The 13,997-nt window shown below is 40.7% G+C and overlaps 1 protein-coding gene across 1 annotated transcript in view; it reads left to right on the forward strand.

The window, feature by feature from the left end:
• CRYL1 (crystallin lambda 1) overlaps positions 1-13,997 on the forward strand; it is a gene marked incomplete at its 5' end in the record, with an annotated part of 45,150 nt that overhangs the window by 12,434 nt on the left and 18,719 nt on the right. The window contains 2 exons of the mRNA XM_026035027.1: positions 6,014-6,175; positions 9,751-9,945. Of these exons, the coding sequence (XP_025890812.1) occupies positions 6,014-6,175; positions 9,751-9,945 (357 nt within the window). The remainder of the gene's footprint in view (positions 1-6,013; positions 6,176-9,750; positions 9,946-13,997) is intronic.

Consider the following 13,997-nt stretch of genomic DNA (forward strand, 5'->3'; position numbering starts at 1 on the left):
AGTAGCTCTCCYGATCCTTTTGTGCAGGCAGAGTAACGGCTGTGTCGGAGCTGAAGCGAGAGATGGGGTCCCAGGAAGCAGCCTGACGGTGTCACCCCGGTGGTGCTGCAGTTGTCACCTCCTCCCCACAGCCCACATTGCCTCTCTTCCCACTAACTCCACTTCCAACCTCCRTCTGGGACACAGTTCCTTAGAGTGTCACACACAGAGCTCCCTGATCACTTGTCGTTCCTGCATTGTCTAGTTGTGCCTTTTTCTAGGTTCCAGCCTCTTGCTTTGCAATTACAGCTGGTTTAACTGCTTTTTCCACTCATCTTCCCTCATCTGACCAGYAGCTTTAAAAAAAAGAGGAAAAGAAAATAAAAAAGAAGAATTGAAGAATTGACACATGGTGCTTTTGGGGTAACTAAGTCCCAGAAGACTACTCATTTTCTAACCAAAGTGGGAATGTGGGATCATAGGCAGGCCCATCCTTTAGGTCAAATTGTCAGCCCATCCCTCCTGAACTGAGCCAGGTCTATTTAAAAGTGTAGTCAGGTGCTAATGTAGAATTTGCTTGGAGGACTGATTGACCAGTAGTATCCATATATATATAGATAGATAGATGTATATACATATGTATATTTTTATATAAATATGGATAGTATACACTCTGCTTTTGCTTTTAGTATGAGCGCAGTTTTATCCTTCACTCCTAACACTCTAAAATTCACTCACATCTATCCTGGTATATAACAACTGGAATTGTCAACCATTACAAACATGACTGTTCTACCTGTCTTTCTTCTGAAGGTTTTGTCAGACACATGAACCTCGTTGCAAAAGACACATCTCTTCATATCATGATCCTGACTTAGGTGACACTTCATTTGTGTGTATTTCAAAAAAACCCAAAACCACAGCAAATCCCCCCCATCTGCAAGTTTTGCCTCTGAGTTGGGTAACATAGTTCTGAGAACCAGTCCTTCCCCAACTGCTGTTCTGCATTTCCTACTAAGTAAAGGTTAAACAGCCATCTGTGAAGCAGTCATTTGCTCAGAGCAATGTACAGTGGCAGTAATTTTTGTTGCTCCAGTCCCTTTACAGTGTACGTTTCTGAACTACAGAAAAGTACAAAATGTTTCCATCTTAAATGCTGGATTTCAGCTCCCTGAAGTGGTATTTACTTGTACAGTATCATGTGTGTACAGACTCTGATTTCACTTAAGAGCTAGTGATTTAGCAAGTATCAGGTTTCACACTGGTATGAACTAGTACATTCAAGTCATTTGAATAACTGTCAAAACTTCAGATATGAAGAGAATTTTTAAAGTGGGTTAGACTAAAATAAAGCATTTAACTAATGCTTTATGATTGCTACCTATCAAACCACAAACTAAAAGGCAATAGATCATTGAGATTAAATTCTGTTAAAGCTTTGCTGTGTACAWACTCAGGACTATGAAAACCAATCACTTTGCTCTAAAACATTTTCTGGTTTCCAGTTCAAAATATAGTTATAAAAAGTTCAAACCCTATAAATTAAGTCTGTGTGTGGGTTCTCCTCACTCTGTCCCCTGCTCCTGGGTATATGAACAGCATATGAGAGGATCCTGCCCTTATTGGAAGCTTTTCCTTTAGCTTTGTTTGGCCCATCAGCTGTGGATTTGTCCAAAATCAGGCTGGAAAAAACTGCAGAGGTTACTTAACCCAGCCCCAGCCCTAAGGCAGGATTGGTCATGCCTAGACAAATGCTTGTCAAAATGGTTTAACCTGTTCTTAAAAGCCTTATGTGATGGGATTCCTTTTCTGCCCCTATTTCATTTCAGTGTGTGACTGTCCTTGCTCTGAGGGGGTCTGTAGCTTCTGAGCGTAAATGACCATTTTTTGTCTTACTTATTGCTTTAAAGTTACATCAACTGGTAATAATCTGGGCCCTCTCATTAAAGAATCACCAGTCTGCTTTTACATTAAAGGAGGTGCTGTCCTTACCCTGTTCTCTTACGCCTGTTTTACAGGATACCACCTCTTGTTCAGATTGGGCATAAACGTGATTGTGCAGTGGATTTGGGCTAGCTAGAGTTGTCTTACGCCTAAGAAGTCTTTTGTCTACAAACACTTTGTTCATGATCTGGTGTTTGAGCAGGTGCTGGGAATCCCGATTTGGAGGAAGGTCTGTGCACAGGGAATGAACAGCTGCAGGGTCGGGAGGAAGGTGAACAACCCGCCAGCTTTGGTCCCTCTGCTTTGCTTGTGTCCCATTTGTTTGGGTTCCCGTGTTTCCCCCGGGTGTTTTGGGGTCCCGCTCGCTTGATCTCACCTCCCTGCTCAGGTGCCCAGCCCACAGCTTCCTGCCYCCTTCCTTGAGAAGCTTCTGTGGGGGAGGATTCAAGTTCAAATTGTGTTCTGTCAATTATTTTTATTGATTATTTTATTATCCTCATTCTAACTGATGGAAATGCTGGCGCTGTGTTTGAAGATGTGTATARCCTGGGCACCCCATTGGTAATAGCTGTAGGTACATGAGATTTTTTTGTCCTGCATCCCAAACCTGTAGTTTTTGTTTCCCTTGACTCCTACTGCAGTCCTTGCGCCCCAAACTATCTTCGGCTTTTTTTTTTTATTCCCAATTCAGTATTTTAAAAATCTCAGCCACTTGTAGACATTCCCAACCTCGGGTTTAAGGGCGGATGTTGCATTTGGAAATGACAGAAATACAGCAGGTCATGTGCACCCACAGATGGAACAAGCAGATAGTGGGGGAAGAGGAAAAGCTCTTAGCRGTGTGTAGAGATACCTGGAGGGGGAAGAAGAGGACAGAAGATAGGGCTGGGCTCTTCTCAGTGCTCCTAAGTGACAGGGCAAGAGGAACAGATTGGGCAAGAGGAACAGATTCAATCTGGGGACAGATTGAAATGGGAAATTTGATCTGAGCATAAGAATAAAAATATTCACTGTGAGAGCAGACAGGCACTGGAATGGGTTCCCCCGGGAGGTTGTAGAGTCTCCTTCCTGAGGATACTCGGAGCTCGACAGGAGTAAGTCCTGAGTTACCTGCTCGAGCTGTTCCTGCTTTGAGATTGGGCTCGATGATCTCCAGAAGCACCTTCCAACCTCCGAGATTCTGTGATCTGCATCACATCTGTGATTTCACTGTGTCACTGCCTTTTCTTTCCTCTGCTTTTGTTTGACCTTGCAGCTCTTCAGTACCTGCTCCCGGTGCTGCTGCCTCGGAGTGATGAGTTTCCCTGCACTCCCAGCCTGTTTCTGAGGTCCTTGAGAAACTGAGTTCTTCCTGGGGCTTTTATCCTTTCCCTCTTGCTGCCTAGGGCTACTGTAAGGCTGCGCTTAGAGTTTTGAGCTTGGAGATTGTTGCTGTCCTGCAGTTCCTGCATAGTGGGAATTAGTTCCCTAGATTAGTGTTCCCAAGAGGGATGTGGGTTACATTTGCCCCCCTGGGCCTGTTTGACAAAAGTGCCAACCACATCCAGGGTACAGGAGATCAAGCTCATACTTGTGCTTCAGCACGAGGCACTTCAGCCTCGAAGACGACTTTCCTAGTGTACAGCACAGGGACTGTAGTCTGTGTAAAGGAGTCTTTACAGCTGTGTATTGCTGATGATCTAGAAGGAGAATTTGGGAGGAAAAATGTAGACTATGAACTGTGCAAAAATGGAGGGTTTATGCCACTCTTTYACAGCATTTCGAAGCAGAAAATTTCACTTCCTGTGTAGACATGCTTGAATTTTCCTATAAGGCACCTGCCCTTCAAGGATTGCTGCTGTGGCACTTCATGGAGCAGGACTGTGGCCATTGTGGCTTCTGCATCTGGATTTCTAAGTGGCTGGGAGCTGCTCTCAGTCTGCAGGAGGGTCACGCTGCTTCAGGGGACTGCAAATGTAAAAGCATTCAACATGCACGATGCCAAATGCTTTCCTGGCCTGCCTTCCTGCTGCATTCAATTAAAAAAATGTTGTAAAAGTCATAACTCAATAAACAGTCCCAGGGAAGAGTGTTTTGAAGAGTGTTTCCTCAAAGGTGATACGAGTGAGTTGCTATAACCAAGAGTGGATAGGAAGAGTCTGTGTACGTGTCAGCACTGAAATGTGGGTAATTGAAGTTCTGCACTCAGGGTAAAATGAGAACACATGTGGGGGCACAGGCGGCTTGCACAACACAGTGGAAAAGCATGTACAAAAACACTGGACCACTGGATTTAAACAGAAAAAGATCTTCAAGATCTTCCTGGTTTGCTGTGTCCTGCCCCTCAGGGGGTTGTGTCATAGAGGAGCAACTGTTTAACCAGGAGCTACCAGACCTTGATCAGTCTGAGTGTCAGTGTTTGCTGGTCGAGCACGTGCTTACCTCAGTAGGGTTCCTAAGACTTCACAGGCTGCTCAGTAGTTACTATATGTTGCCTGAATAWATATTTAGATTTTTTTTAATGCCTTTTATTTGTCAGTCTTTAATACAATGCAGCCTTTTTAGGCAAGGATTTAACAAACTGTCATGTTCTGATCAGGCTGTTACAAAAGCTGCCTAATAAAGAAGTTCAGTTAAGTTGCAAACCAGATTAGTAGCAACCTTGTTCTGGTGCTCAGGCCTTTGAATAAGGGTGTACTGTTTGCTGCAAATGAGAAGTGTGATCTTCTCTGCAAAAAGGGCTCAGGAATATACAGTGTCACTTAAAATGCATTGAAATGTACCCTCACCTTGTTACACTGATCCTTTGAGAGCCTGTGATAGCTTTAAAACTGCTTAGCTGCTCACTGATTATTTTTTTTTCTCATGGTAAATGGAATAGCTTCGGACCTCTGCAGGCTTCATAATAGGCAGCAAGTGAAATTCCTGTTTAATAGGTTGTTTAGGGCTTAATTTCTCCTCTGTTCTTAAGGGAATTGGTGTCTCTGAGAAAATAATTGTGTGCTTGATGAGGACAGAAACTGTATTGCAGTGGTCCAGCAACCTGAATACAATTGTGACACTATAGAAGTCACTGCAAGCAAATGGCCCTTTCAGAGACCTTACGTAACCAGGGCAGGTTTGGGTTTCCAGCAGCTCTGAGTTTGCCTTTTTGATTATCATCTGATGGGAGAGGAGGCTTAGGATTTCAGGCTCACAATAAACCTATTCAGGGCCACTCTTATTATTTTGAACAGTATCTGCAAAGTTCTCTTCATCTTTGGCTTTACTAAAAGAAACTATTTAGAGTTAACCAATAGCAAGGATCCAGGAATTATGAGCAGGGTATCAGTTTGTTTTGATAAGGAGCTCAGTTACTTTGGGCTCTGTCTAGAGCTCTTAAATGACCCTGTTTATCACTTCTTCATCACGGAACTTTTAGTACTTTCCATGCAAYCTGTTTGTGTTTTAAGAAGACTTCAGATTACTTTTAACTCATTTATATCCAGTCTGATAGAAATTCTAGCCTYGGGCATTCCTGCTGCAGTTACAGTTATTAAATGGATGACTTCACATTGTACTAAATCTATAACCTTTTTCCCTAGGTTCATTTGCAGAATAGGAAGAACGGAATAAAATGCTTCTCGATGGGAGAAGATTAGGGCTGGAAAAGCATGGAGATTTATTTTCCATGTGTTTTAAGGGGACAGCTAAGATTTTGCAAGTATGGGATCCTGATTGAACTGTGTCTGCTTCAAGAATAAGAACACAGATAGCAACTGTTTAGAAATAATAATAAAAAACCAACAAATGATGGAATGAAGGTAGATTGTTTTTTGAAGCTGTTTGTTCCTCTGTTTTCTCTTGGTGAGACTGAAATCTGTCTTGTTGATTGAAGGATCTGCTCTATGTACTTAACTCTCCCTGCAGATCTTCATCAGCAGGGTCATCTGTTTYGTGTTAAAGCTCTTGCAGTGTGTGCTGGTCCATCTGAACCCCTTGTGTTTTCCTTTTCTTTGTATGTGGGAAGGTATTTTTGTGTATTGCRTACACAAAATGGATAAATGGATATGTATGGATAAATACCATTAAACTAGAAGACTTCCAAAACTATTGTTTGCTTTTATTGCAGGAATGCACTCCAGAGAACCTAGACCTGAAAAAGAAGATTTTTGGTCAGTTAGATCTTATTGTTGATGACAACGTTATCCTGAGCAGCTCAACCTCTTGTCTCTTACCCACCAAGCTGTTCACTGGCCTTCAACACGTTAAGCAGTGTATCGTGTCACATCCTGTGAGTACCATGGCACCTCTGTTTGCATCCTAAGAGTGCAGCCGTGTAACTGTCTGCAGTCCAAGCTCTTCTCTGCAGACTGAAAGGCAGTGAAGGGTAWTTGAAGTGCTTGTGTCCTCGTGCAGTTCAGTGGGCCTCGCTTTTCAGGAGTGCTGTAGTCTGGTTGTTCTATGTGCAACAGCTAAACTACACTGAGAGGATGTAGGTATCTTTTGTACTCACTCAAGACATTGTACTCACACTCAAGGCATTTCAGTACTTCAGTACTTCAGTACTTCAGTACATTTCAAGACATTGTACTCACACTCAAGACATTTCAGTACTTTTGTACTCACACTCAAGACATTTCCCATGTAAGTCATTGTGCTTGTATAGCCGTTTGTTACCCAAACTAACACCCTTCAAAATGCAGCCTTTCTGTATTTTGGAGTCAAACCTATAAAACTCCCTGCTTTCCCTTATGCCACCCATTAGTTTTTTCTGGTGTCCTTTTGCAGCTGCTGTTGGCTATCAGTGAGGACCCAAACAGCAAGTTGCATTTCAGCAACTGCAGAACATAAGTAGTTGATGCAGATACAAGATGGAAGATTTTGGCTCTGGTTTCATCAGGCTTAGCCTGACTAAGCTTAGCCTTTCTCCTACCTAAGATTTGGTAGTCCTTTATCATTTATTTCTAGTGATAGAAATCATCACTACAAGACAGTACCAGAAGAGATACTGTCCCSTCTTCTGTGTTTCTCTGTTAAGTAGCTATGACCATAACTAAAACTTCATAGCAAATTATGGACTTCTTCCCTTTCTTGTTGATGTATCACCACGTTACATTACTSTTCCTTACTCTTTTCCCAAGTCAGTTGTATTGGTTGACATGTTTAGCTTGAGCTGCAGTCATTATAGGAGCCACTTCTGAAAGCATTTTTAACCTGATCTGGGAAGGTAGCTAGTCCCTCCATGAAGTTTCCACATTGATAGTTTAAGGATATATGTATTTCATGAGATGAAGTGATTTTTTTTTTCCTTAACACATCTAACTGTTCTGAAATGGCTTTGTAGTCTGATTGAGACCACTTTTTCAGAAACCTCAGCTTTACTCAGAGTTGAATTTGCTGGCAGACCTGGGAGCCAGTGTGCTGTTCCTGTATCTGCTAGTCTTGGTTTGCATTAGCTACTGCTTTTTGGTGTGTTTTGTGGGTGTGTTTTATTTATTTTTTTCTTATTTTAACTGTGACCTTACTAACATTTTGAAGAAGAGAGGTAATTTGTGGGGAGGGATATGGCTATAAGAAGTTATCAGCTCAGGAGGAAACCAGTGAAGAACCAGYGAAGAAACCAGTGTGAAGTTTGATATCTAAGAAAAAATAAGTTTTAAAGTCTCTCACACAGGTGAGGAAAAGAAATAAAATCAGATACCCAGTGGGCAGATGGAGCTTATCACTTTGCTTAGTAAAGCAATAGGCACATAGTAATTGGAAATAGTGAATGAAATCCAGCGGTGCAGCTGCGTGACGGAGCTTACAGGCACAGCTGTGCTCTGCCAGCACCTCCAGGCAGGGCATTGGTAGCACTCTGCTGCCCAGCAGCTTGTTTCTCATATCCTGTATAAACCTGCTAGGCCAGACAGCTGGAAAATGGAATTAAAGGAGGCTGTGCTAGTGAGTAAGTCCCTTGCTATGCAGGAATAATAAACAGATGATAAAATCACCTTCAAAATATATTGGGTTCTATTTGGTAGATTTTTTTTCTAACTATTGCTACTCCTAATGGAAGTTGTTTCTTTCTTGTAATTTCGATTTTCATCGTATTAATGGTCCATTAAAATTCATTTGATATTTGCTGATAGCTTGTTGCTTGTGTTTACTTTGTCATACCCTTCGTTAGCTCTCATTTTTTTAGGCTGAGTAAGATGAACTGTTCTCTTCCCTTAGGAAGGACTTTGCATTTCCCTTCTCATTTTAGAAACCCTCTCCTGCAACCTGCTCCATCTGCGTTTTTACCACTTTAAATTTTTAGYAAGGTGCATTATTCACTCCTGGAAAAGTCTTCCTCAGCCCCACAGTTTGCTCATTAGCACACCCAGGTACCCTTAGTGCCAAGCTCATGAAATAAAAGATTTCAATAAGATCACTGTCAAGAGCAGGCGCTCAGGAATTCATGCCCTGCCTCTCAACAGTTTGCTTGTTCTCTTCCCGATCCTGTGATATCCCTGTGGGTTAGAAGAGCCCTTGGAGAGTTCTTGGGGTCCCMCTGAGTGGCCTGGCGACAGTTTTGTGCCTAACTGCCCATGACACTGTCCTGGCTTTGGTGGCGGCGGTGCCGGAGAGGCCGAGCGAGAAGGGCTGTGCTGGAACACAAGGCACTTACAAGGCCCTGAAGTAACCGGGTTGCATGGAGCACTGCAACGGACATAACCTCGCTGCATGGAGCATTGCAGCAGACATAACCTCCCCTTAGGCTGGCATCCCTCAGTGCCTACAGAAAATGGGGTCATTAAATCCTGAGAAGAACAAAGACTCCTTGTGGTGACTAACTCCTGTATTTGCATTTACAGGAGCACAGTTCACAGAATCACAGGAGGGTTAAGGTTGGAAGGGACCTCTAGAGATCATCTAGTCCAGCAGGGACACCCAGAGCATGGGAGACAGGCTGGCAGCCAGGCAGGGTTTGAAGACCTCCAGAGAGGTTCAGGGAAGGCATCTGGCTCTAATGGGACATGGTGGAAGAATCTGTGCAGAATTACTGACGTGGGACGTGGTAGCCAGTCCTGGCACACACAGTACCTGTCTGCTGCCRCACACAGTGTGAGAGCTGTGTTGGAGACCCTGCAAATATGACATCAAGACTCTTGTTTTTGGAAAGAGCATGTCCTGCCCATAACCCCTAAGACCTAAAGAGCTTCCAGCAGCTTCTAGGACACTCTTTAGAACTCAAGAAGTTTAAGAAACTCTTTATTACTTCAGAAATATATTACACAAACATTTGGCTTTGAGGAGAAATTGCATTTGGGAGCAGCAAAGGAGAGAGAATTTTTTTCCCAGTGGCTTCAGTGTTTGAAGGTAGCCTGTTGTGTAATACTTGTGGGGAAGTATGTTTTATATAATATCTGGTAAGAGGATTAGCCTATGCTAGACTTGAGTTAGGAGCAGCTTATATCTGAGGTGTTGCATTTTACAGACAGTGTGTAGCAATGTTTTTGTTATAAATTTCCTGAATATCTGAAAGAAAATACKTGACTTGGAAAGAGATGTAGTGACTGTGTGTTCTACAAAAACAAACACTATTGAGAAAACGTCAGCTATGCAGTAAAAAGTCTTCTAGTATTGTTGGRCTGCACTGATATTTAGTTAGTAGTTTAGATATTTAGCTCAATGAATGTAATCATCCAAGGTGATATATTTTTTTATTTGAATCAACACTCCAGCTCTTATTGGATTGGTGAATGCTTTCTGAGCCTAGAGATCAGGCTTATGTGTTCCCTAACAAATACCCACACTATTAAAAAATTACAAAAATACTATACTAAGTTGGCCTGTTTATCTGGTAATGACTAACGTTCTGCTTTTGTGTCTCTTCTTGAGGTAAATCCACCTTATTTTGTGCCGTTGGTTGAAATTGTTCCACATCCAGAAACAGATCCTTCAACTATAGAGAGAACCTATGCCCTGATGAAGAAGATCGGTCAGTCTCCTGTCAAATTAAACAAAGAAATTGAGGGGTTTGTTCTGAATCGGCTGCAATATGCAGTGATAAGTGAAGCCTGGAGACTCGTGGGTGTACGTATAACTTTTTTCCTTTCTATGCACACATAGCCAGTTTTATAAACATGACCAACAAGATTTACATTTCCTGTAACATTATGACTTCTTTGTTAAGCAGTCCCTTATGTGCCTGAAGAATGAAAACAAACGTAAATTTACAACAGTAGCAAGTTTGGATAGTAACAAATAGAGAAGATTATGAAARGGAAAGTGATACGATGATAACGGTGTCCTTTATTCTGCTTTCTTTTCAGAATAGGACAACTGTAATTTTCAGGACAACCAAAAATAAAATGTTGACAGCACAGAAGTCAGAATGCTGTCGTTTTTTTTTCGGRTTGTCTTTTCATTTCTTGTTATTTTCTGAATGATACTGGCATATTTTATGGGGTTATGAAAATAATATTTTAAGTGAATTTGTCTTTTGCCTTTTAGAAGTTCTTATTTTCAAAAGTTATTTGATACTTGTAGGTAAAGACAGATTTCCCCTCCTCCTGCCCATTCAGACATCTAACTCAGAATCATCTGTTTGTGCCACTTCAGCTTTTCCCACAGCTACGTGTTTTGTGCTGCAAAGTCTGATCTTTCATCAAAAGAGCTGAATTGAGTCTGCTGTAATTCTGCTGAGATTAGTTTTAGGAGAGCTTTTTTTCTTTCCACAAAGAATGCTTTGAATTTTCAGGCTGTTTAAAACAAGCATCTACACACAAAACAATAGATACAGACATTAAAAAGAAAATTATATTAACATATCATAGAAAAAACCTCTTATTCCAAAGCAATACTGAACATGACTGCTGAACTCATTTTACTTACCTCTGGTTAACTATCATTAGCAATACTGTGCAATAATATAAAGTAGATGGTGAATAAGAACACATTAAGCCATCTTGTTAGGAAGAAACCGATCTTCCACTGAAGACTTTAAATTGGAAAAGGTTCTTTTTTAAAAATAATAATAAAATTAATAAGTGTACTGTAAAAAGAATCCCCCCAGAAAGCTGTAGTCATGTTGAAATACCCAGGATAGAAAGAACAGTARGTTATTTTTGAAGCCATAATAAGACTATCCAAAAAACATTTTGGGAATAACTTGCTAAAAACATGAAAGCTACTCTTAAAGAAATTGAAAAGAAGGTAAGTCCATAGAAAGAAAGCTAACTGAACTGTGGTGTTCACTTTGGATGATTTTAAGGAGGATCCTACACTCTAATCTTTTCAGAATAGGAAGGGATTGATCTGAGGAACTGTCTTATGCTGAAATAGGGCACGTCATGCTAAGAACAAAGATTTTTAGAAAAGAACAAATAAAATGAATAATAGCAAATTAAGAAAGTTTAGCAAATTCAAAACTCAAAGATGAAGTTGATGAAATATAGACTTAAGCATCTTTGTACACATCAATTAGCAAAACACCAAAGGGCTGGAAACACTTATAGCTGAGTTTTAATTTTTAAAAGTTGAAAGGATAGCTGAGTTTGATAATACATGGGTATATTAATGTGATATCTTGGGTCARTGTGAATATTGGGGAGATAATGCCTCAAACATCTAGTAGGATTCTTTTATGTCTCTGAAAGACATAWGGTAAATTGTGGAACTTGCAACCAAAGAAACCTGGAATGTTAAAAATGTGAATGGGTTCAGAGAATAATTAGACAGATTTATGGAGGTGAAATCCCCCGAGGGCTGGATGCAGGAGCAGCCTCCATCTCTCTGACTCCAGACAGCTGGGAGTTSAGAAGGTCTAGATATATCACTGGGAGTATCACCTGCTCCTGAATGGTCATAAGAATCCTCTGTGAACATCTGCCAGAAAGAGGCTATGACTTTTACGAGAGCCCATGCTCTTAATAACACCATTGATGTATACTTTTTGTGTGTGTCTTGCATGAATAATAACAAAATAGTGCCTGAAGCACTGACACACATAAAAGTTGCTTTCTTTGTGCTTCATCTAAATTTCCAAACTATTTTTTCTGTGTTCTGTTTTTGTATAATTTTACTACATTTAAAGCAAATGCACTTTAACAACTTTGATGACTTTATTTCCATTCCAAAAGACTAGATAAATCCCACTCTATCAAAGGTGCAGTTTCAGGTGTGCTATTTTGAGCTTAATCTTGCCTTTGATAGTAGGAGAATTGCAGTAGATAGGAGAGAGCTGCAGGCCTGAGGCAGTTTCTATCTTTCCACTACACTGCTGCCAACTTCTTTTAATGCAAGTGATGTTCTTTTGGTGTTTTGCACTTTCCAAATAGGAAAAAAAATATTTCTTTGTTCTGATTTTTAAGTCATTTCTCAATCTGTGTGGTTGAGGGGTAAAGCTTTGAAAATATCAGTGTCATCAACTCACAGTCTTTGAGAAGCTCTTAAAATTCAAGGTTTACTCAATCTGAGCACATCTTTCTTTCGTTGCTACAAGGGAAGATTCCCTCGTATGATTGTGGTAACGTAGCTTTCCTTAACCTAAGAAGCTCTGGGATGGAAGTTAAACTAAGAATGTTTGCAGTAGAGACCCAGCAGTACAACATTACATTTGTCCAAAATGACCATATTACTAATCCTTCTGTGGTTCAATATGTAAGTTACTGCCATTAGATCTGGCAATCTATGTCATGCTGGATGCAGAACACAGACATTCTTTTGAATTTACTTATGAATGCTTTAGTACTTTAATGCTAGTGATTGTGTATTACTTTTAACTGTTGTAAGGAGCAATGAAACAGAACTAAGAGACATAATTTCAAATTCACTTAATTTCTACTGGTTGTGAGGGTCTGAACATTATTTGTTTTATATTGATCAGTGATTCTATTTCTCTTGTAAGTGTTGTTTTTTTTTTTTTTTTAGTATTGGGAGTGCTTGGAAAAATTCACCTTGTTGATAGAGGACTGCTCTATCTGCACTGCATTGTATCAGTACTTGGTCATCTGAGAGAAATATTTTGAATACCAGGGCCATCTATGAACCAAGAGAGAAAAATAGTGGCAATCTTGAGAARTATTGTGAAGTTGCTTGAAATAATCTTAAATCAGCCCATTTGTGMAAGCAGCATCTGTTTGTGAGGATCTTGAGAAATGAGCTTGAATTCTCATCTAGGCTCTCACCTCAAAAATATTTATAATAATAGCAAGTGAGTGAACTTACACATGCTTATACATGCAGGTACAGCTGTGTTAATAATGTTTGCTTGGAAAAAACTTGTCAAGAGTAGACTGAGAAGCTTGTAGACCGTATTTTAGTTCCCAAATGTAGCTTGGCAGCTGATGACCTTTCAGCCCCTCTGTTTTCTTTGGCAGTGCTGTGTTGGGATGAATGATGTGTGAGGCCTGGGATGTGGGTTGTATGGTGGAAAAAGACCATATGACTGAGGTCTTCTGGGCTGTGACTATGGCATAATARTTTTGGTGGGCACAATTTGAATACGAAACGCTACAGAGAGCCAGAAGTGCAGTCCTGAAACCTCTGTCACTTGATGGGAATGAAGGCCAAGGTGAGGCCCTGCGAGCAGCTCTGGGAATGCAGGACCGGGCCAGGCTTGGGAATGGGAAGGGGAGTTGTAGGAAATTAGGAGAATAAAGGCTGGTTTAGAAACATACAGTTAATGTAAGGAGGAGGATTTTTGCTGTGTGGATGTTTCGGAATGTGGTTTTAAGAATGCACAAGTTTGACTTTTAACTAAATACTTAAATACTCTTAGAAGTATTTAGAAGCAAAAGCCATAGTTTGATTTATGGGTCTAAAGGAAGGAATTTGAGAAAGTACTCACTCACCTTTGAGGCAAGAGGACCAAAATGAGATAGTTTGTGTTGGATCCAGGTTGATCTTTCATGTGACAAAATGTCTTTTCTAACATGATTTTGACTTACAAGTTACTGTAGCACTCTGGCAGTGCTGGTGTTGATGGCAGGAAATTTTTGCATCAGTTATCTCTGCCTCTCCATATTTGTGCCATGAATAAGTAGATACTGCAGACACTCCAGTTGTATAYTCATCTGTATATGTCTTTAAGGTCATATGTCTGAGAACTTGTTGCAAGAAGTTCAYGTAGGAACATCTAGCTT

This window comes from Nothoprocta perdicaria, unplaced genomic scaffold (genome assembly GCF_003342845.1).
Source record: "Nothoprocta perdicaria isolate Ctin4 unplaced genomic scaffold, notPer1 scaffold_155, whole genome shotgun sequence".
Taxonomy (NCBI): domain Eukaryota; kingdom Metazoa; phylum Chordata; class Aves; order Tinamiformes; family Tinamidae; genus Nothoprocta; species Nothoprocta perdicaria.